The sequence below is a fragment of the Gouania willdenowi genome, chromosome 8 (genome assembly GCF_900634775.1).
Source record: "Gouania willdenowi chromosome 8, fGouWil2.1, whole genome shotgun sequence".
NCBI lineage: Eukaryota > Metazoa > Chordata > Actinopteri > Blenniiformes > Gobiesocidae > Gouania > Gouania willdenowi.
The window spans coordinates 16,666,230-16,689,370 of NC_041051.1; the positions used below are offsets into that span (position 1 = coordinate 16,666,230).

Sequence of the window (23,141 nt, forward strand, 5' to 3'; positions counted from 1 at the left end):
AAACTATTGAGCCGTAATTTCAACCTTTGACATTTTCTTTTGTGTGCAAATAATCTTCGTTTTATTGATCTATGAGGCCTACACTACACTATATGCCTTTATTCTCTCCAGCAACTTTAATTTCATTAAAGTGCCAGTGGGTGAGATATAAAGTGTATAAAGCAAGTAAGCACGTATTTTGTCCTCAAGGTTGATGTGCTTTAGTGTGAAGACGTACGCACCTTATAGCGGAATGACTGCATGGGTTATATAAGATTTAAACTCATTCACTCATAACATGTTCCCAAGCTACTCTGGTTAGAATCCATTAAAAGTAATAAAAAGGAGTACTGGTGCCAATTACATTCTTCCATTACAATTACGTGTTTAATTACCCATGTTCAATTATAACTCAATTACGATTACAGTGACTGACATTTTTTTTCCTATTACAATTCAATTTACAATTATCATTCTCCTCATGTAAGTCAATTACAATTACATTCTCAATTACTTAAGTTGAATTACAATTAATCCCAATTACGGAGCCTTTATTTATAAATAAGTTCATAAAATGTAACCTTCCTCTCGTGTTAGCTTTCTGTTAGCATCTCTTATGATAACGGGTCAGTTTTGACCCATTTCTTCATCAGCTGTAAAATACACTAAAATAATATTATCTATCATCTAATTAGTTTTTCATCTCTTGGTTACCTTGTTATAATTCTTTATCCATTAAAACTTTGGTTTTCATATTGACTGACTGGTAGAGAAGGTAATGCTGGTTCTGATACAAAAACAACATAATGGAATACACACGATACAATTCTGATACAATGGTTTGATCTGATTTACCATGTCAACATATGGTGTGTGTGTGTGTGTGTGTGTGTGTGTGTGTGTGTGTGTGTGTGTGTGTGTGTGTGTGTGTGTGTGTGTGTGTGTGTGTGTGTGTGTGTTGGTCCAGAAAAGGTTTGAAGAACTAAAAAACATACAATAACATATGGCATATAAAGTATTGTATGTTTTTAGTTTGAATCACTGAAATCAGTGAATAAATGGACACACCTGGGTGTGTTTCTATTTCTGCATGTTTTAGAAAAAGGGGAAATGTACAGTGGCCCTAAAAGCTCACAACACAACACAAGATGACGAACGCCACAACGCAACACAAAAAGAATGCGCACACAAAAACAAACTCTGAATTGTTTTTATATGCACCTACGTTATCGTCACTCTTCTTCATGGATTTTTTACTTCCGTTCTGCTTTTGCATTGTATTGTGGCGTTTGTATGCGGTTTTTCATTTTGTGTTGTGTTGTGTTGTATTGTAGCATTTGTTTGTATTTTATATGTTTTGTGTTGTGAGCATTCGCTTTGTGGGGTTCTTCATTTTGTGTTTGTGTTTTTATGGCCACCGTAAAAATGAAGACCGGAAATTATGTATTCTAGGGTGTGACAAGATTTTGTGCCACGAAATCTCGCAAGATTAAAGTCGAAAAGATTTACCGTCGCATTAAAAATCTGTCTCGCAAGATTTATTTATTTTATTTTTTTTTTTTTGAGCTATCGAAACTTCTATTTGTGACCTGTGGGGGCAGTAATGCGCCTTTGCTACGTCTAGCCTGCCAGAACCTAAAGCAGGAGAAGGAAAAGAAGAGGAGGAGGAGTACATTTTAATTCCGGGCTGCGTCCGAATAGTCCCTCCTATCTCCTTTCCTATCTACTGTTCTTTAACCCCAGGAAGTGTTTAAGTGGTGGCCATGATAAAAGAGCGTTAAATTTTCTTATGAAAGGAGGCGCGGCCTTAGGATTATTACGTCACCTAGTGGAAGTGCGTCTGATCGTCAAAACAATGATCACCTTTTCCTAACTCCTCTCCTAACACCTTTCCTTAACCCCGTGACGTCATCCACGGGGTTATGGAAAAGTGGATAGGAAAGGAAATAGGAGGAACTATTTAGACGCAGCCATAGTTTTAATTTGTGGAAGAAGAAGAAGTTTATTAACAGTTAAAAGAACATGGCTGTGTAGTTAATGACATACAGTACATGGTCAGGCTCTGTTTGCACTCTGTATTGACACAGTAGAACTTTTGCACATAATATTGCAACTCGGTTAAATAAGAGTCTGTTGGTCCAGTCATATATTGTCGTTGTAGTTTTCCTAAAATCTCGTCTCGTTCTCGTGAACCCACTATCGTGTCTCGTCTCTTCTGAGCTGAGTGTATCGTCACGCCCCTAATATATTCTATTTAATCAATCCAAAAACCTAGCCCCTGAGGACAGTTGGAGATAAGCACCAGCAGCAGACCTCCAGCGACCCTGAAAAGGAGCAAGCGGCTTGGAAAATGGAAGGCCCTTCATCTCTGAATGCCACATTTTATTTTGGAAAAAGTGACTATGTGAGTGGTATATTTCTTGTATAGAAACCGCTTTATGTTGTTAAAAAGTAATAGACTGAGTCGAACTCAGCTGAAAACCTAAAGGACTTTTATTATGCCAGAGAAACTACAGCAATAAATTGGACAAATAGCTATAAGAAAGAACGAGAATAGGGTTTGGAAATGTGTCCATATGTGATAACTACACGAAACAAAGCAGTAAATGAGTAAAAGTGGTTCGTGTATTAGAAAGTGGCCTGTCGAGAGGCTCGCCTCACCTTATGCAGCCCGCGGCAATCCAGCAAGGCTGTTAACTGATGTATACTGAACTCAGTGGAGTTTAACAGTCGCTGGATCCCCAAAAGGTCCCTCTGTATAACAAAGTATAACAAAGATGAGAGAATGATACACACCTTCCAACAAAGTGGAGTCACAGTTTTGTCAGTGAGCCATTTACCTCAGCGGTGGGAAAGACGAGCAAGGAGAACTGCAGCAAACCCTGGATCTGGATTTGCATCGTGGTCAGGGAACGCTGGCAGATCGTCACAGACTGGGAAAACATGAGCACCAAGGGGTCAATTACATTTTTCAATTACAATTATGTCTCCAATTAATTCATGTTCGATTACAACTAAATTACGATTACGGTGACCAACATTTTTTTTCCAATTACAATTATTATTTTCCTCCTGAAAGTCACTTACAATTACATTCTCAATTTCTAAAATGCAATTACAATTAATCACAATTACTGAGCCTTTAATAAATAAACCCATAAAACTTCACATCCTCTTGTGTTAGCTTTATGTTAGCACCTCTTATGATAACGGGTCAGTTTTGATTCATGTCCTAAATCAGCTGTAAAATACATTAAAAAAAATATCTATCATATAATCAGATTTGTATTTCTTGGTTTCCTTGTTAGGGTTCCAAATCATTGAAAATATTGGTATTCATATTTTTGGTGTGGGTGTCTGAGACTATTTTTCTGTGTCTGTCCCTAGATTTATTTATTTATTTTAATGGTAAAATGATCCTCAACAGAACTAACAGGTAGTGGGAAAAGTTGATATGAAACATATTTTAATAATTGTTAACTACGCATGTGTAAGACATAGAACTGAAACATGGTTTCACAGGTTTTTATAGAATGTCCATTTAAATTACAATTACAAAGTAAATGATCTGAACTCAATAACAATTCAATTTCGATTACAACAGAAACACAATGTTTTTTCAGTTACGTTTACAATTATAATTGCTAGGGTTGGGCACCGAGAACCGGTTCCAAATAGGAACCGGTTCCTAACGTCCGGTTCTGGAACCGTTACGAAGATGTTTGCATTTTGATTTGTTTTTTCGATTCCTAAATAACTGCACTAGTTTGTTTCCATGGCTTGTTCTGTTTGTTTACGCGGGGTTTGTATAAGATGCGTTCAGATTGCGACTGTAGCGACTACTGGCTACGGTTGCAGTTTGGACCACAGAGCGAAAGGGAGATAGAAACTAATCACTGGTAAAAAGCCCAGTAAAACTCCGGAAACACCTGGTAAAATGATAAACTGGTGATATCACAGCCTGTACATGCAGTACGGGGTCGCATTTACTCTGCCTCTGGGTCCTAGTGCCTGCGGTCCGGTGAAGCCTGTTCCGTTTACCGAGGTCCGTGTGTGTTTAATAAGTCTTTGTGAAAGTCTGCACGTTAATGCTTCTGTCCATCCACTCTTTTCATTATATCCATGTCTTTTAAGGCTCTTATTAAATAGTCTCGGCTGGAGTCCGGGCCGCCGCCATCTTGGACTACAGCATGTCGTCACCAATGCGTCATCGCTGCAAGTCGCGCAAGCGCAGAACGACCCAAATTAACTTATCTTTCTCAACAAGAACTGTTGATTGATTTGTCACACGACTGCTCCAGGATTTGAGTTTGTTTTATTTAGTTTCACATCTACCTGGGCTGTAGCTCTTTGTTTTTTACACTGCTGCCAACTTGTTTGTAGTGTTATTTCAACAAGTTACAGTTTTACAGTTAAAGTTGGGGACCTTTGTAATTGAATACCTTAGTTACAGTACAGCAACCAAATTAAATTAAGTGAATTAATAAAAATGGCCTGTGTAAAGGCTTCTAAAATGAAATCTGTGACCTGTTGACCTGCACAACTCAAAGAATCGGAATCGAGAATCGTTCAGAACAGGAATCGAAATTGAGAAACGGAATCAGAATCGTTAACATCCAAACGGTGCCCAACCCTAATAATTGTATATAATTGTAATCAATTACCAATGATGCAATTACAAGTATAATTGACACTAACCCTGATGACCACCCAATAGATCACACGTATACATGCAGTCACTGCAGAGATTATTAATAATAGCATTGTTTGGTGCATGTCAACAAATGCTCTGGTGTTAAGTAAAGGCTTTATAATGGTGCTTAACAGCAGATGACAGACAGATAGTCATGGATTATCACCCAAAACTGTCCCTTTTCCTAATTCTGCCACCAATTTAAAACACCAACAAAACAGCCATATCTAGGCCATCTGCGTAGATCATCTTTACCTACTTACTGTAGCAGCATCTTCCTAATCCAAATGTGTGTATTGAGACCATAGAAGGGAGGAGGGGGGGGGGGGGGTTATAATTACTGTTCACGGATTAAATATTAAATCACAACATCGACATAAACATTGTCATGCAGTTGCAGGGGGAAAAGTGATTGGAAAGCCAAAGCATTTAGAGGAGTTTGCATGATCTAGAAAAATAACTTAAACACAGTGTCTACAGGATGTGTTTATCTATAGTTGCGTTTAAAAAAAAAAAAAAAAAAAACAAACTATAATTTACAAACATCAATCTTTCATATTCAGTTTCATTCTGACCTCATGAGTTTACCTTTCACTGGAATAATTTCCAGAGATGATTTATTTGCATTTCAATTAGTCCCCTTGACTCCAGTGAAGAGCCTGAATAAAGCATTGAAATGTTCTATACACCAGGAGTGATAAGCATTTGCATCTTTACAGCTTGAGTGCTCTATGTAGAGTGGTTGTCTCAGAAAATTAAATACATAACTCTGATGTGTCTAGTAGGAGCTCCTAAAGCATACACAGAATAATATGGAAACATTTTGGGAGACGCATATATTACAGAAGTGTTTCCTGTTAAATGTTTACCACCCCGAGGAATTCAATTAAATTGGATGATAAGCTTGAACGAGACTAGATATTACTTTTTATAAACCCACATGCACATTTACAAAATATCTGCAGAAGATTGTTTATTTTTAGTGCGGTGAGTAACTACAGCACAACAGACAGCCAAAAAAAAAAAAAAAAAAGATGGCCAAGTATGTGTCAGTACCTGCTGGAAGGGGTTTGGTAGATTAGGACTGCAGAACAAATAATAGTGTGCAACATCTGGAAAGTGATAAAAATTGGATGATTAGCACTGAGTTGCAACATTCAGTGACAAAGAGAGGCTGTCTCAGAAATTGTGTTTGGAGAGACGTATTACCTGCACTGAGGAAATCTTTTGTTTGGTTAACAATAAACTTGTTTGGAGAAACGCAGAAGTCACTGGTGCCCTGCAAGGACAAAACGGCACAGGATCAATTGGCTGCAAGACAAGACAATGCAATGTTTTTCCTGCACAATTAGGATCGATCCAAGTAGTTTGAGTGCAGGGCTACGTGTACCTCTCAACAATGCACACCAGGAAGAAAAGTTTTATTTATATAAAAAAAAATTATCTTATCATTTAGTGCACAAATAAGTTTTTTTTAATGAATTATATACTGTATTTCAAAGCAAAATGGATTAATGGCAGAGACTGTCTTATGGGGCACCGATTGTAAAGTTGCTCATGCTAAAAACAACAGCAACTTTTTAGATTTAACATTTAGATGAAACATTTACATTTTGATTTAATATTTAGATTTAACATTTTGATTTCACATCTAGCATTTAGATTTGGAATTATTATTTAGATCTTATAGTCAACATTTAGATTAAATTTGATATTTAACATTTAGAATCAATGTTAAACGTTAAAGATTTAACATTTAGATTTAGATTTAACATTTAAGATTTAGATTTAACATTTAAGATTTAGATTTAACATTTAAATTTAACATTTAGATTTACCTTTCACATCTAGCATTTAGATTGAGAATTAATATTTAGATTCAACATTTAAGATTTAGATTTAAGATTTAGATTTAACATTTAAGATTTACATTTAACATTTAAATGTAACATTTACATTTAGATTTAACATCTGGCATTTAAATTTAATATATAGATTCAATATTTAACATTTAGATTTAGATTAAATACTTAACATTTTGATTCAACATTGACATATTTTCACGAGGAAAAAAAAAACATCACACATTTCACAAATATTGCTGTATATCTGGCCAAAAGTATCGTAAAAAAAAAGAAAAAAGAAAAAAATCACATGTTTTTTTAAGTGTGGTTTTTTTGCTAAATGTTGCAAAAAGTTGCTGTTTATTTTAGCATGTGCAACTTTAACATGTATTATTCTATTCTAGTCATGTTAACTGAATAATGATATTATCTCTACACTATAATTGCATACACACTGTACATAGCTACATGTTCATAAAGAACTAAATGTCCACTTTGTAGAAACAGATTTTAAGCATTAATGTGTCGTGATGTAGGACGTCATGCATTGCTGACCGTGAAAGAAAACTCAGCTTTCTAAACATGTCCATCATGCTATTTAATTTCTTCATGGAGAGTCGCTAATGTGCATGAATAAACACTTAGAGGTCACGCTATTACACTAGTTGTGCACTTAGCTGTTACAAAGCACAGTACACAGAACAGCAAAAAAATAAATACCAAAAATAGGACCCGTATCAATTTTCATTGTAAATTATGTATAATATACAGCTGGCCAAAATAATGAGCTCCTGGTTAAAATGAAAAAGGGTAAAGGGCTCATGAAAAAAAAATAATCATCACGTTTATCTTCAGCAGGTCACCATTTCAAAATCTGTAAAATAATATAATGATATATATTTCACCAATTCTGCTAAAGTAATAAATTGGACTAGCGTTAACAAGCAACAAACAGTTCCCCACTATTTATTCAGCTCTATCCTCTTCCCACATGATATTCAGGTTATCAACATGCACGTTATAACAAAGTTGCAATCAAGTAACACCGAGTCCACAGCAGAAAAATGTACAGCAGCATGTTTGGCAAGGTTTATACTGTTATACCCTTCATCTCCATCTCATTATACTAGCAGGGACATTTTGTTTGTGCCTGGACTCATTAAATATGCATCATCTTGTAAGTATTTTCTAGGACACATCATCATCTACCTTATTTTTCAAAGGATGCTGTTTTAGCACATAGAGGAGTTTTATTTTTAATGATGTGCAGGTATAAGTTTGGTCGCCTGCTAAACATACTGTCTCACATGAGACACCCCTGCACACAATGTGGTGTTTTAAATAAATTTACATGATGAGAAGGACCTTCCTACTTTTAAACCTGCACCACACTGTGTGATACAGTAAAATGACAATATATCAGTTTTTTAGGAAAGCAAATATATTTTTATTTGTCAGAGTTATGGGTTTTTAAGGTTGAAAAGTACTCAATTACAAGTAAAAAGTAGCTCAATGAAATAGTACTCGAAGTAGTTACCAGTTGCTTTCATCCCCCATGTTTATTTTTGGTAATAAATCTTGCCACGGTTCCCTTGCATACAGTAAACATCTCATATATAAACTTAAAAAGGAAGAGACAAAATCGTGCACAATTTGTACTTAACTTACAAAGGCATCTGTATAAAATAAAAGGTTTGTCAAAGTGTACAATTATTTTTTAAAATAAAATAACAACACTGATTTCAATTCAAATTAAAACACACCAAACGATACTAAAAGCACACAAAACAACAAAAAACGCAAAACGTTTCAAGAAACATACATGGAAATTCTAAAAATAAAATAAAATAAATAAAACAAAAACAAAGTGACAAAAAACGACTATAAAACCTCAGAAAATGACCAAAAAAAAACCAAAACAAAAACACAATACATCTCAAAAACATACAAAAGGATTCTAAAACCACACAAAAAAACAAAAAACACACAAAACGTCTAAAAAAAAAACACAAAATGATTAAAGAACACTCAAAACAAATGATGTCTAAAAAGTATAGCTACATTTATGAACTCTGAAACTGTACCATTGTAGTTTCTACCTATTATATTGTTACCCACGTAACAATATAATAGGTAGAAACCACAACCCGAACCATAAAAAGTGGCTTTGATCAGAAATTGCATGACTTCCCAGACAGCACGCATACGTCTCGCCAATGTCGGCCTCAGATCGTGCGTCAGCATTCTACTCCTAATGCGTCATTTTGTGTTTTTTCCCCCAAATCGGTGATACCACTGGCTGCTGCTGAAAATACATTTATGATCATGAACTGTGTCTCTCTTTATTTTGTCCACACATAATAAGCTATTTAGTGGTAGTACATTGTTTTTTTTGTAGTTGTTGTTGTGATATAGCCATATTCCTATCAGATTTAACAGTAGGTCAAAAACGTTCATCCGGTCTTCTTAGTACGATAAGACGTTTTTTGGTTCTTTTTTTAGACATTAAATTTAAGAGTAGATGTTGCTCTTTATCTTTTTTTGCTTTACAGTTTTGGCGATGCCTCTCGCCTTCCTCAGAAGCGTCTCACTGACTGTGGCATGCCCAGCAGAGCTGTCAGATCCACTGTGTCCGCCACGCCCACACCAACCGACATGTCGCGGCGGGCCCAACGGATCCGACCGCCCAGCCGTGCGCGCCATGACCCCCGCCGACTACTTTTTCTGTAATTGGGTGTCCCAGGCGTGTGGGAGCGTAAAGCCCGCCTTTGTCTCTATTCATGGCCTTCTCTTCGCACGCTTCCTGATTTCTATGGCCTCCTTGATCTCATCACCCATTAGCATTAAAAAAAAAACTTAAAATTAATGTTTAATCTGGTTTAGACTTCATTAATTTCAGCCAATTTGTGTGTGTGGGGGAAATGCTCAAATCAGCTCATCTCAGCAGTTAAATGTGAGTCTGTGAGGTCAAAGGTCAGCTGTCCAGTGTATTGGTCATTTGCTTTTTACAGCTGCACAGACTTCCACTAAGAACTGCAGCAGATGGCTGTGATTCATAGCAATGCAGTTAATTTCAGGCTGATATCAGCTATTCCTGCTATCAGCCATTCATCTTCTTTAGTCCTCGCATCCCTGGCAACATCTGTCCAGATGTTAAATCCTCTGGGATGATCAAAAGATGTGAGGTTTCTCCACAGGAGGCAGGGTGATCAAGAGGAGGACAGAGTTGACATGAGGGATGGCAGTGGAAAAGCTGGGAGATATCAGCTTGTTTTCTGGTTTTTCTTGTCTTTTAGGTACCCCCAGACATTAAAACCCAGCTGCACTGCACACATGGTGCACAGCGAGGAGGAGAGAACAATCTGTGGGAAATAAAGAGGACTGGAAAAGAAATTAAAACGTTAACAGTGACGGACGAGATTCTAAAGTAAGCACAGCAAGCCATTAGAGCTGGAAAAGGTGTTTTTGTTTAGCGTTTGGACAGAACGCTGCAGCGATAACACTTTTTTGGGGACTTTTTATTTTTAACGCAAGGTTGACCTTAAAGAGAAGAGCTGATTGTCATGCTAATAAACCAACTAGAGACAAACCTGAATCAGGGCTGGGGTCAATTATAATTGTAAAGCTGTCATAATCGTAATTTAAAATAGTAATTGAGTTCAGATAATGGACTTAAAAATTCTATAAAAACTTTCATTATAATTTAACGCAAAAATGCGGAACCATGTTACAGTTCTACAGTGAACAATTATTCAATTATGTTTCATATCAAGCTTTTCCACATTTCACCATTAAAAAAAAAAGATTTAAATAAAGTGGTACACTGACACAAAAAAGGCTCAGATGACCACACCAAAAATATTAAAACCTATATTTTCATAGATTAGTAATAGATAGGAAAGAAAATAGATGATAGATAATTTTTTTTACTGTATTTTACAGCTGATTTTGGACCTGTTATCATTAGAGATGCTAACAGGAAGATAACACAAGAGGCAGGTTAACTTTCATTCGGTCATTTATTTCAGGCTCAGTAATTGTGATTAATTGTAAAGTATTAGTAATTGACAACGTAATTGTAATTGATTTTCTGATGATAAAAAATAATTGTAATTTAGGTGTAATTGGAAAAAAAATGGTAGTCTGTAATTGTAATTAAATAGTAATCGAACATGGATAGTTGGAAACGTAATTGTAACTGAAAAATGTAATTGACCCCGACCCTGACCTGAATACAAAATGGACGAGCGCATTTGTGCACGTTGAAAAAAAAATAAAAAAATAAAAAAAATGAAACAAATGTGATGGGTTTGTTGAAGAATCCGAGTGTTTTCTCACCACAGCTGCAGCGGTGCCAGCTCCTAGCGACGCCCAGCTCAGGATCAAAGAGAGTACAACAAAACCCATGATCCTGGCGGAGAAACGGGAAAAAAGGGGATGGGAAGACAAAGACACAGAGACATGTGGAGAATCAGATGAATTAGTTTGCCTTTGTACTAATGACTTTCTGCCTCTCTCTCCTTTGTGCATCACAGTTCTCTTTCCTTTCAGGAAATGCTTGGGAATTGTCTTTGAACTTTAAAACACAATCTTTATTCTTGGGATTACTCTGTAACTTCTTCATGATTCAAAATCAACCTAAATTCAAATTGTTATTGTTTAAATGTACCGCATTGTCAAAAGTGGCCTGGTGCAACCATAACTTTAAAAACCCAACTATAAAACTAAAAGTTTTATGTGGTTCTCTGTCCATTTACGGTAATTGACAGCAATTTCTGTCAATCGCTTGCAAGCTGTCAGTGTCGATCCCGCTCTTTGTCAGCCTTCTGTTTTATCCGACCTCTGTCTGATGGGAGAGACAGGTTCAAAGGGGTCTTGAAGGGCCAGGAGACACCATCAAACAACACTCCAACGCCAGAAATCTCTGAGTGACCCCAGACTAAAGCTTGAAAAGCGCCGCGGATGAGAAGAGATCAAACGAGTGAATGGGGAAAGGCTTCTCAACTCACTCTTCGGACCCTCTCGAAAGCAAGAAGAAAGTAGCCTGAGAGCACTTAATAATTAGTTAAAGGAGGAGGCTCGCTCTCATCAGGTGATCAATAGGCATTAGTGCGACCCATCAGTGAGGCATGAGAAAGCATTGCTTGGTCTAAATTGGCCGAATGGAATGGCAAATCGGAATTGCAGTTTTGCTTGTCACACTCGCACATCAGAGCTGTTTTCAATTACACCACAATTTACTCAAATCCAATACACTTCAACTGAATTCAAAACTGTATTCAAAATTAGAGCTTTTATTTTTATGGGAAAGAGAGTACAATTCTACAGGGTCAATGATGGATGTCTGAGCTAATACAAAGCAAGTGACTGAAAAAAAGGGAAAAGAAAGACAATGACTTAGTCAGGGCTATTTGAGGATGTAACTCTATAACCCATATGGTGCCACTGTGGCTGCCTGTCTGCCCACAGTCTGAAAACATTAAAAACAAAGAGTCATTGCTTGACAAAAAAAATAAAAAAATCTGTTTGTAGAAGTGATACACGTTGTAGAATGCCTTTACCAAAGAAAATACAAGTTAGAATGCATAAATTGAACCTCTCGGAGTCAGTATAACCCTTAGTATAACCCCTCTGAGTTAGAATTACCCCTTGGAGTCAATATAACCCTTAGTATAACCCCTCTGAGTTAGAATTACCCCTTGGAGTCAGTATAACCCTTAGTATAACCCCTCTGAGTTAGAATTACCCCTTGGAGTCAGTATAACCCTTAGTATAACCCCTCTGAGTTAGAATTACCCCTTGGAGTCAGTATAACCCTTAGTATAACCCCTCTGAGTTAGAATTACCCCTTGGAGTCAGTATAACCCTTAGTATAACCCCTCTGAGTTAGAATTACCCCTTGGAGTCAGTATAACCCTTAGTATAACCCCTCTGAGTTAGAATTACCCCTTGGAGTCAATATAACCCCTTACAGCAGTGTTTTTCAACCTTGGGGTCATGACCCCATGTGGGGTCGCGTGGAATTTAGATGGGGTTGCATAAAATGTTGCGTAATTGATAAAGAAAAAAAAATGTATTGACTGAAAATATATATATTTTAAATGTTCTATTCGTTTTCAAATTACAACACAACACAACACACAATTTTAAAAAACTGTATTCTATACGTTCACTTTCTCAAACATAAATCTAGTTAAAAAAAAAATGCAGCATAAAGAAAAGACAAAAAAGGATGGAAAAGAATAATTAAATAAATAAATGAATAAAAAATAAATAATAATAAATAAATAAACGCATAAGCTGAATCCCTCAAAGTCAGTATAACCCCTTGGAGTCAAAATTACCCCTCGGAGTCAGTATTATTACACTAAACTATATTATAATGAATGACGTTTGAATGGGAAAATGTCTATTTAATTTTGCCAATTAATCAATAACCGTTAAACTTACCAAAACTCCATGATATAGCAGGTGTGTCCTTATTCTGTACCCTGAAGTACTGTGGACGCTAAAATCAGACTAAATTTGCGGGTTTAGGAGTTTTCAGACAAAAACCGAACATTAATAAAGCATGTGGAAAACAATAGTGAGGCTGCTATACTGTACATCCTCACTAATAATACAACTATGCTGGATATTTGCACATACAGGATATAGATAAAGGGTACATACGTGATAAGCAGACAGTGCGAATGCTTGGCCATCCCTAGACCCATTGCCAAACATATGACCAGATCCAGGATCAGCAGCAGCAGATAAGCAAGCCATCTATGGGACAGTAAAAGGAAACGCTAAAGCACATACTGTATTTTAGCCCCCCACCATGCTAAAATGCTATCTGTGTGTGTCATATATCGGCATCCTTGTCTCATAGTTAGAGCCCATCTGTTTCGGGTAATTTCCAGCTTGTTGGCTTAATAATTCATCACCACAAATCCATACACATCAATTATTCATCTTCCTTTGAAAATGTCCTTCAAAGAAAACACCAACACTCAGCAGGAATGAGTTATGTGTGCACGTGAAGTGTCCAGAACAGCCAATTTGTGGAAAATCACCTGATTTGGAACAACAGTGGAACCCACAACAAAGAATAATAACATTGTTGTGTCTTTACCTACAGGAGCAGCTACTGTATATAGGCTACTCTGTGTGAGGAATTATATTATCCTTATGAGTTAGCATGTTACAGTTAGCTTTAGGGGTGTCCCAGTACACCTGTTTCACTTCCAATACCAAACTATTATTGCTTTCTTGGTTATTTGCTGATACCAATATTGATCCGATACAATATAAGCACGAATCAATCGTACTTTTAGGACTTATTTTGTAATGAAGTGATATTATTCAAACAGAGAACAATAAATAGCAACATCAGGTATGACAAAAACTGACCCATTCAATTTTAACCAAAGAATTACATATATTTTCAGCCTAAACAAAAATATTCAACAATTTCATTTAAAATAAAATGAGCAAGAACATTAATAAACCCAATTAAATATATATATATATATATATATATATAGCAGCCAGACACAATCCATAATAGTTTGTTTTTTTTTGCTGATATTGAATCATTATCTTCTTCTTCTTCTTCTTCTTCTTCTTCTTCTTCTTCTTCTTCTTCTTCTTCTTCTTCTTCTTCTTCTTCTTCTTCTTCTTCTTCTTCTTCTTCTTCTTCTTCACACTAGTTAAAATGGCTACTCCTCTGATACTCGTGAAGGGAACGGAAATTTAGTACGTATAATCTATGGATGTGTACGCATCGACACTAAAGCCTGATTTTTGATTTGGGGCCCAGGGGGGCCACAAGGGGCCCCAAAAGAAGAAAAAAAAAGAAAGTTGATTTCTCATTTATTTGTGAGTCAAATATTACGATGGTTGGTGGTACCGAATCATTGGCTCATACCAATATATAAGTGTCACGGGGGGCCAGGGGGTACCCCGGAGGCCCCATTATTCAAATGACTACTCCTTAGTCAGTTCTCGTTAGATCGGTATGCAGTTTGGTATGAATACTCTATGAATGGATATGATGAGACGCACGGAGCTATTTTTTTTTTTTTAAATGGGGTTCGGGGGCCCACCCTCGATTTCCAGTAATTTCCAAAATTAGGGAAACATAGTCGTGTGATTCAAAAGGTAATTCAAAGTAGATTACGATAATCCCTCGCACAATCATTGACACATACCAATAATTTATCGGAACATAGTCGTGTGATATATCGTTTCAAAGGTAATTCAACGTACATTACAATTTGCATAATTTCATTTGTTTTACTCTGTGGAAGTCATTTTACTGAATTCTAGGGAACATGGTACGTGCTAATCGGCACGGAGACGTTCCAAATTTTATTTTCAAATTCTAGACATGACAATGTTCTCGGCCAATCAATATTATTGGGCAATATTTGCCATGAAATGTAATATCACTAGACGTCGCTTTCGGTTTCCACCAATAATACCATTTTTTAACAAGACAACATGTTCAAAATAAATATGCACTTTCATTTTACTGAAGTTGAATAACTTTGATTATTTTGGGTAAATTATTCTTTTTTGTGGAATACATCCAGTGGGGCATCGCATTCTGCGTCAGATAGGAGTAATGGAATAAAACTCTGATAATAACGTTTTCCTCGGTGATAACCTGCGGGGACACACTCCCACATGCATCCAGATAAGATTTTCCCTGATTAAACTTGTATTTACTGTCTAAGCACACCACTCAGAATCTAACTCAACTCAAAATTACTTCTCAAGTACCATAATTAAACAGATTGTAAATGCTCCAAACTTCAGGGCACGACGGCATCACAAAGTTGTCTGTGCTCAAAAAAGAATCCACCAAATCACAGTGTAATTGAGCAGCAGATTTTTGAGAGCCATTAACTAGCACAACTCTACCTAATTTAATACTAAATCTTTGTTTTTTTATAGTGAAATGGTTTATTGAATTGCTCGGTTTATTTTTTGTTGATTTAATTATTTGTTCGGCAATCTCGAGACGTTCCTAAAAATAGAGCATCATGAAAATACAATAAATGCAATCAATGAGGGGAACAGTCTGCAGGGAGGCAGATCATTTATGGTCTCACAGCCAATATGAAATTCATAACAGTAAGTCTGAGCAATATGTTTCAAAGCACAAACTGCAGAGCGGTGAAATAGGTTCAATTTCAGCCTTCATTTATGTAGCAATCAAGAAAAAAATTGCTTTTCCTATCTTTTTTCCAGAGGACTGATCAATAAAAATCCATCTGCTCTGGATTACTTATAGTCCCTTCCTGCACAGCACGTCTCCTTCCACCATATGCAGACGTAACAATAAAAAACGTCCAACCCTTTAATGGAGTTAATAACCGGCAGCACCTACCTGTAGTATTCAAAGAAGCCAATTTGCTCAGCAATGGCCGCCAAGTCAACATTGCTTTTGCTGATGTCTGGCAGCGCGGTAAGCTCACGGATCACATTGTTGACCATCAGACCCAAAAAGCGCAGAGATTGGAGGTAGTCAGACCTTGTAGCAAAAATCTCATCCAGACGTTCCAGGTGCCGTTTTAATCCAGTCTCCACATTGGCCACAGACACTTCTACCTGAACAAGAATTAAAAAAAAATTATACAAAAGTAAGAAACGAGGACAGAGTTAAAATGAAACATTTACTGAAAGGTAGGAGAATGAAAGGAGAACTCCCGAAGGGGAAAGAGTAACTTTTCTCCAGAACCCTATGTTTTATTTTAATAAACAAAGTTCGAGTGGAATACAGATAGTAATACCAGAGAGACTTCTTATCACACGGCTCTTTGATGGTGAGAGCAGAGTGGGAGGAAGACTCGTAAAACAGACAAAACACAATTTACTTTTTCACTTTGAGTTGCACTAAACCCTTGTACTGTTATCATATTAGCCTAAAACGAGGAACAACTTGAACTAACAGCCACATTAATACGTGGAAAATTGAGAATCGCACCAGCCAATGACTCATACATTGTTATAGTTTGAGGGAATTGCAGACTGCTGTACACAGTTATTTGCAATGAATGCAAACAATTACTAATTATACTGAGAAAATGGACTCATTTGTCCTTTTGGTTTTTTTATTAAACCTTTTTGACATTTTTTTTTTTTTTTTTTTGTGCTTCAGATCCGTCAAGCATTAATTAGCAATGAAATTCTGAGCAGAGACAGCGAGGCACATCTAACCGCGGCATCACAAACACTGTCCACTCTGAGTATTATGCTAAATTATAAATTACATTCATCACATTTTTTTTTACGCGTATAAGATCAAGTTATATTTAGAATTGTTGTTACTAACTCAAATCATTTAAAAATAAGGATAAGGATGTATGATTAGAGTGTGTAGGAGCTCATGGAACAGTTGATCAGCTGTCATATTAATTCAGTGTACAAGGACCTGAATAGATAGGAGCTTTGCCGTTTGTGCCATCAAAGAAGAAGTTGCCAAATAGGCCTCAGATTGGCGCTTTACACCTTAAATCAATCAATAATGAATCAATAGTACCATGACAACAATAGAGTATTTTTGCTTCAATCACCCTTTGTTAATGGCAGTTTTAAATGTTGCAATGTTTGGGATTTGACATTCGTAAACATAACTCAAATTTGTCTGTTTTAAACTAAATTACCCTTTGTTTTACAGTTTTTACCAGGCTGCTGAAATACTATATTTTTTCTGAAATTCTGCATAATTAAATGAAATGAATATTATTGTTATGTGCATATTTCTGAACTAAAAACCCAACAGAACCCAGTCAAACTCACACCTGACATGAACTTTGCCCATACCTGTGAAGTATCCCGTTTTGGGCTGGAAACTCCCGTATTTTACCCCTCTTCCCCCCATCTTCCCGTATTAGTATTTCTCGTAAATATCCCATATTTTAATGTAGTAATAATTAAAAGATGCCTTACTAAACTGAACGCCGTCACTAGCCTCACAAGGACTTCCACCTGAAATGGCCTGAGAGGCAGTTCTCGCGAGATTAGTGCCGCCAGCGGCAACAAACCAGGAAACAACTCAGAAGAGAGATGATGAATGAAGACGTTCCGGAGAAAAAAAAACAAAGAACTTGTGTAAATACATTGTGAAATGTGACAGAGAGTTTATCTTCATAAAGAGCAGCAGGATGTGACACAGTTACACATTCTGTAAAATTAATAACTGAGATTTTAGCGTCTATTACGGGGGAAGGAACCACATAAGTCACCATGAAAAATCAGCCAATCACAAGCTCCACAAATATACACTTTAATAAAGTGTTAAAGAATGTAAAATCTGTAATAAAAATGTGTCTAATAAGTCATTAGTGAATACCAGAGAACCACATGAGTGAGCATGAGAAATTATAAGAAAATATATAATGAAAATAAAATGTAAATGTCTAACTTAAAGACAAGCAATGTGAAATTAACAGTAAATATGCAACGTGTTGACTTGTATATAAACTGTAAGTATATTAAATAAACACGTGTGCTTCATATACACATTTATGTTTTTATTTAGGCTGTTTTATAATTTGGGAATTAGGGCTGGGCGATAAATCGAGAGTCAAGATGTGGCGTTTTCTATTTTGGCAATATAGAAAACTATAATATTTCATATATATGTATATATTATAGCTTATTATGTATTCAAATACTGCTTTTACTCCTCAGAACAACATGTAAAGCTCAGTTAGATGGATTAATGTGTGCATATATTGTACATCTGTTAATAAATGAACCTGTGTAGCATTTTGCATCAACAAATTTAACCCAGAATTGTCTTTCTGGTCAGACTTTATTTAATAAAATTATCTAGATTTATATCGTACATCACCATTTTTAGAAAACATATTGAGATATGAGTTTTGGTCCATATTGCCCAGCCCTAGTAGGAATGTTCACAGCATTTCAATGTTCATAAAGGTCAACCTACCAGATTCTAATCACATAATTGCATTTAGTAAGTGGTTGACAAGTGGCTATTTTAGATTTATTGTACACCTATCTTAAAATATAAGGGATACTGGAGCTTGGTTGGGCGGGTGGGACGACTGGTAGTGGGCGCAAGAAAATTTCCCTTATTTTCAAATCCAAAACTTGACAGGTATGAGTTTGCCAAGGACACTTAACATTGCATTAAGTAGTGCAGCTAACTGTGAGCAGATGCTGCTTTCTCTACTGTATTCACGCTTTCCCTATACATGATCTATTCAGCAAGCTACTGTATGAGCTCCCACACTGTGAAAATTCACTACAAACACAATCCAAATGCATCTCTCTGCACTTGACATTGTAACTTTTCAAACAGTCTTGATTCAATTTTCGTGAGTGGAGGATGTTAGATAGTTTCCAAGTAAGACCTCAGAAAGAGTATCTATACGTGGCGATGCAGGCAAAGATACAGTTCCATCCGGTACTCCAGCAATCCCATGGGTACAGAGCATTTGATTGCCAGTAAACAGCTCTTACTCCCCACCTCTGTGTTCCTCCTCCATCACCAGTGCCTGCCAGAACGCTTCAAATCTTATCTGCAAGCCAGACATCCTGACTGTGAGGAATGTGATCCATCAGCTATAGCTGCTGTGGGTGATCCACATTCCTCTAATCTGGACTATTCCATCTTACTTTAAAGTGGATTAACGCTCACTTTCACTGAAAAACAGGTCACAAAGAAAGCATTCCCCATAATGGTCACGCCTGTTAAATGATGATAACTGATTTTAAGATCACATCGATTGCACTGAAAATGACGTTTTTTACACGCAACGAGAATTGTTCTACTTAGTTTCCCAAGTAATTATAATCTGAGATTGATGACATTAACTGTGACGGTAAAGTATTAGGTAAGAAAGCAGAAAAGGACAGAAAGGTTTCACACCCAGAACTGAGACGCTGACGAAACCCAGTGAGGAGGTTTGATGAATAGTGCAGACGTGATCAGTTTTGTGCCAAGACGGAATTTCTTTCGAGTTGAGGAGTCTCATTAGAGAGAATAACCATTCCTGTGAAACAGAAGCTAAATCTAACCGCTGTATTATCATTTCTCATTTTCCTATTCACCTCATTCCCTGTCCTGCTAACTGCCTGTCCAGTTAACTTGCTTCTATATCCTATATATCTACAGTAGTGTAGCAAATGTTGATAATGTTATTGAAACTGAATGGCAATTAAAACATAGCTTGTATCAGAAGAAGGAATGGCTTCCCTTTAAATAATTGTAGTGCATATGTGAGTGCATATTTCATAATAAAAGAGCCAAAACTCACAAAAAATACTAACAAATGCACTGAAAATAACTCCATAAACAGATGAAAAATAAGGAAATACCAAATACACAGAAAATGACTCCAAAAACACACAAAATAGCAACAAAAACACAGAAAATAACTCCAAAAACACATAAAAATAAGGAAATACCACATAAACAAATAAAATGACTCACAATTAAAAAAAAATTCAAAGCAATACATACTGTATATAATACATATTAACTAATTTTTCAACCAAATTAATGTTTACTTTAACTACGTCAAAAAAGCAGGTAAGTGAGCTGTTTACACTAATTATTAATACGAATTTACATTAGGGAAAAATATATTTATGGAACTACATAAACATATATTGTATATACACATACATAAGACTATGACGGTGTACTGTATAAATATTGTCAATGGATTCGAATGGCCCGCCACTATAACTTCCGGGACAAAATTCAGTTTTACATGAATCACGTGACGGTCAAGCATTTTGAACTTCCGTTGTCGCAACTCTCTCTCTATACGGCTCTGGTTCGACCCTTTCCCTGTGGGCTAGAATGCTACTGTAAAGACTGGAAAAGCTGTGCAGGCTAACAGAAGCGCTACATTAAGTTTTAATCCATAACCACTGTTTTTCCTGTTTTGTCTGTAGGTCCAGTTTCGCATGAGGTCTCCTGTGGGTCCGAACCCGGACTGCGGTCCACCAGTTGGTGACCTCTGGGCTATAGTGGCAATACTGCACAGCATTGACTACCAGTAGACAATCAGAACTTATAACCACATCCGTCTTGGCAGAGCTTTCAACTGGGCTGATGTAACCAGACGTCAGACTGTTTCCTTACAGTACTCAAAACCAGTTATAGAATATCAGTATTTCCTACTGCCATATATAGAACAACAACTAAAACCAGCTCTAAAAGACTCTACTGGAAAAGTGAAGCTCTTGCAAAAATGTAGTTGACGACCAGTGAAAAAGAGGAATAAATGGATGAAACAACTGTTTTATTTTTTCATTGCTTCAAACAGTTTGGACTATTTAGTCTTGTCTGGTCGTGGCTATCCATGCCTAGCATTAGCAACAAGCAGTGTACAGTATGAACACTTTAGCAGCCCATTACAGGGCTGGCTTATACAATGATACAAGCATTAGCAGACACACAGTGCCTCCTAAATTCAATTTAAAGAAATTAACTGAACAGAAAATGGTTCTATACGCTCCAAGGACCAAGTCTATATTGCACAGAGATGTGAACCAAAAGCATTCCAGTTTTAAGACAGTACATTTCTAAAGCCAAAACCTAATGGAAACAATTTGAACGCAAAAAAGAAACATAAAGTCCAAACTCAAACACAAAAGGTTTTGTGATATAACAACTTGTAAAAGCAATAATAAACAACAGCCCCATCAAAGACCTAACTATCACTCTGCTCCAAGGCTTAGAGCAGCTTTAGCGTGAAAGGATGAAGAGAAGCAGCCAGTTCATCAGCTCTGTCAGAGGAGTACATTACATTAAGCTCTAATTTCACATGTGAGATAGCCTTTGTATCCCGCAGGGTATCTAAGCTTCTCGTGTAGCTGTGGTGTACATCAGGCTGTAGGATTAAATCAATACCACGGTACTTCAGAGAAAGTGGTGAGGAGAGATGTAGAATTAGAAAAGAGGAAACCAATTCCTTCACTCTTTTACGAAAAACAAGCCTACTTTTTTTTTTTTTTTCCATCACAAAATCTATAAAGAAAGGGATTTTATTACAAATTGTCCTCGGTTAATTGAAAATACCTTCCTGTGTTCATTCCGACTCAAATGGTTTCCTCTGATGTCAGTGTACACTAATCTACATGCATACATTAATAACATATGCGTGCATTCAGGCGCTTTAAGTGGTGGAATGATGCTGATGTTGACACATTTAAACACATAAAAGTAGTACAGGCCACAAGACTGAGTGGGATGCACAGGGCAGAGGCTTACATCCATTAACTCAATGCAGATGGGAGCTAATCCTCTTCTTTGCTCATTGTGATTATTGCTTCTTGCAAGACCATGTTCTGACTCCTTTGCACTTCCTCTTTTTCCCCAAAATACCCAACACCCCTCCTCCTCCCCCCCATAAACCTCCTAAAAACCTTCCTTGAATGCAGGTCAGGGGATGTGAACACAAAATCCCTGTTAACGCACTCTGAGGCACCCCACTGTGTGGTCGGGGTGAGTATTGGCAAGGATGTTGCAATATAGGTCACGATACAATATTATCACAACATATTGTGATATTATACCCAGTTAAGATCAAAATTAAAGGTGCAGTATGCTACTATTTTTGCCATATTTGCTAAAGCTGTCACTATGTAAGGACAGCTTGACATCAAACGAGTAGTTTATGTGAAAAAAACAGGCTCATTGAGTCCCTCCTGCTGCTCCTGCTGCAGATTACCAGAATGCACCGCGACCGAGCAAAAAGAACCAATCAGAGCCAAGATTGTGTTTGATGGACTGTCTGACAGCTGTTGCTCACAAGCCCCACCCCTTTCCCGGGCTGCAGTGCCGTCTTTTTTACAGTGTATGGTCTGAAGGAGTAGAAGATGGAATAGGTGACTTTTCTGCTTGAAAGGTAATTACTGCTGCTTGATTTACATTATGTTTGATTTTTAGAACTCTGTAGTGCATGTGTTGTTCGTGTGAGCGCAGCAGCCTCCGTTTCGGCTGCTGTAAGTGACACTGTGTTGTTGCTGCTCATGTTGTGTGCACATTGAGAGAGAGAAGCGCTGCAGTAATATGCTTTTAACAGAGCATGTTATGTTACTGTGATGTTGCTGTCGGACTAACGTTAGCTTGTTCGCTCCTCTGAGGGAGGGGCAGGGCAAGAGAGTAGCGGGGAGGGAGGGGGAGGGAGGGATCTGAGAGTTGCGGACTGCACCTTTAAATGTAGAGATGAAAAATCAAGTTTCTGTATATGTTCGTCAGAAGATATTGATCATTCAGAAGACAAATTGAGTCAAAACTATTTGCTTCAAAACATCCTATTTATTATTTATTATTAGTGTTTTTGCACATTTTCACTGAAAAAAAGAAAATGCAGCGTTACACACTGCCAGTATAAAATAAAGTGTAACAAGTTTCTTTTCACTGAAATTACTGTAAGTCTCAAAGTAACCATGACAACATAATGACGGCATTGTAACCACTGTAAGTGAGAACATTAAGGATAAATCACCCTGAGTTAATGACGATGCACAAAAATAAGAGAAAATAATTTCTCCTATTGTCTCAGTTTAAACACTGATCTGAACAGATTATATGAAAATAAAATGTCTGTGCTTACATAAATATTACAGGCATTACACACTGCCAT

General features: G+C 36.8%; 1 protein-coding gene across 1 annotated transcript in view; it reads right to left on the bottom strand.

Annotated features, from left to right (window-relative positions):
* LOC114468383 (protein tweety homolog 2-like) overlaps positions 1 to 23,141 on the bottom strand; it is a 44,235-nt gene that overhangs the window by 7,456 nt on the left and 13,638 nt on the right. The window contains exons 4-10 of the mRNA XM_028455244.1: positions 15,896 to 16,116; positions 13,189 to 13,284; positions 10,855 to 10,927; positions 5,882 to 5,951; positions 5,729 to 5,784; positions 2,820 to 2,912; positions 2,641 to 2,733 (exon numbers count right to left, since the gene is read on the bottom strand). Coding sequence (XP_028311045.1) covers positions 2,641 to 2,733; positions 2,820 to 2,912; positions 5,729 to 5,784; positions 5,882 to 5,951; positions 10,855 to 10,927; positions 13,189 to 13,284; positions 15,896 to 16,116 — 702 coding nt within the window. The remainder of the gene's footprint in view (positions 1 to 2,640; positions 2,734 to 2,819; positions 2,913 to 5,728; positions 5,785 to 5,881; positions 5,952 to 10,854; positions 10,928 to 13,188; positions 13,285 to 15,895; positions 16,117 to 23,141) is intronic.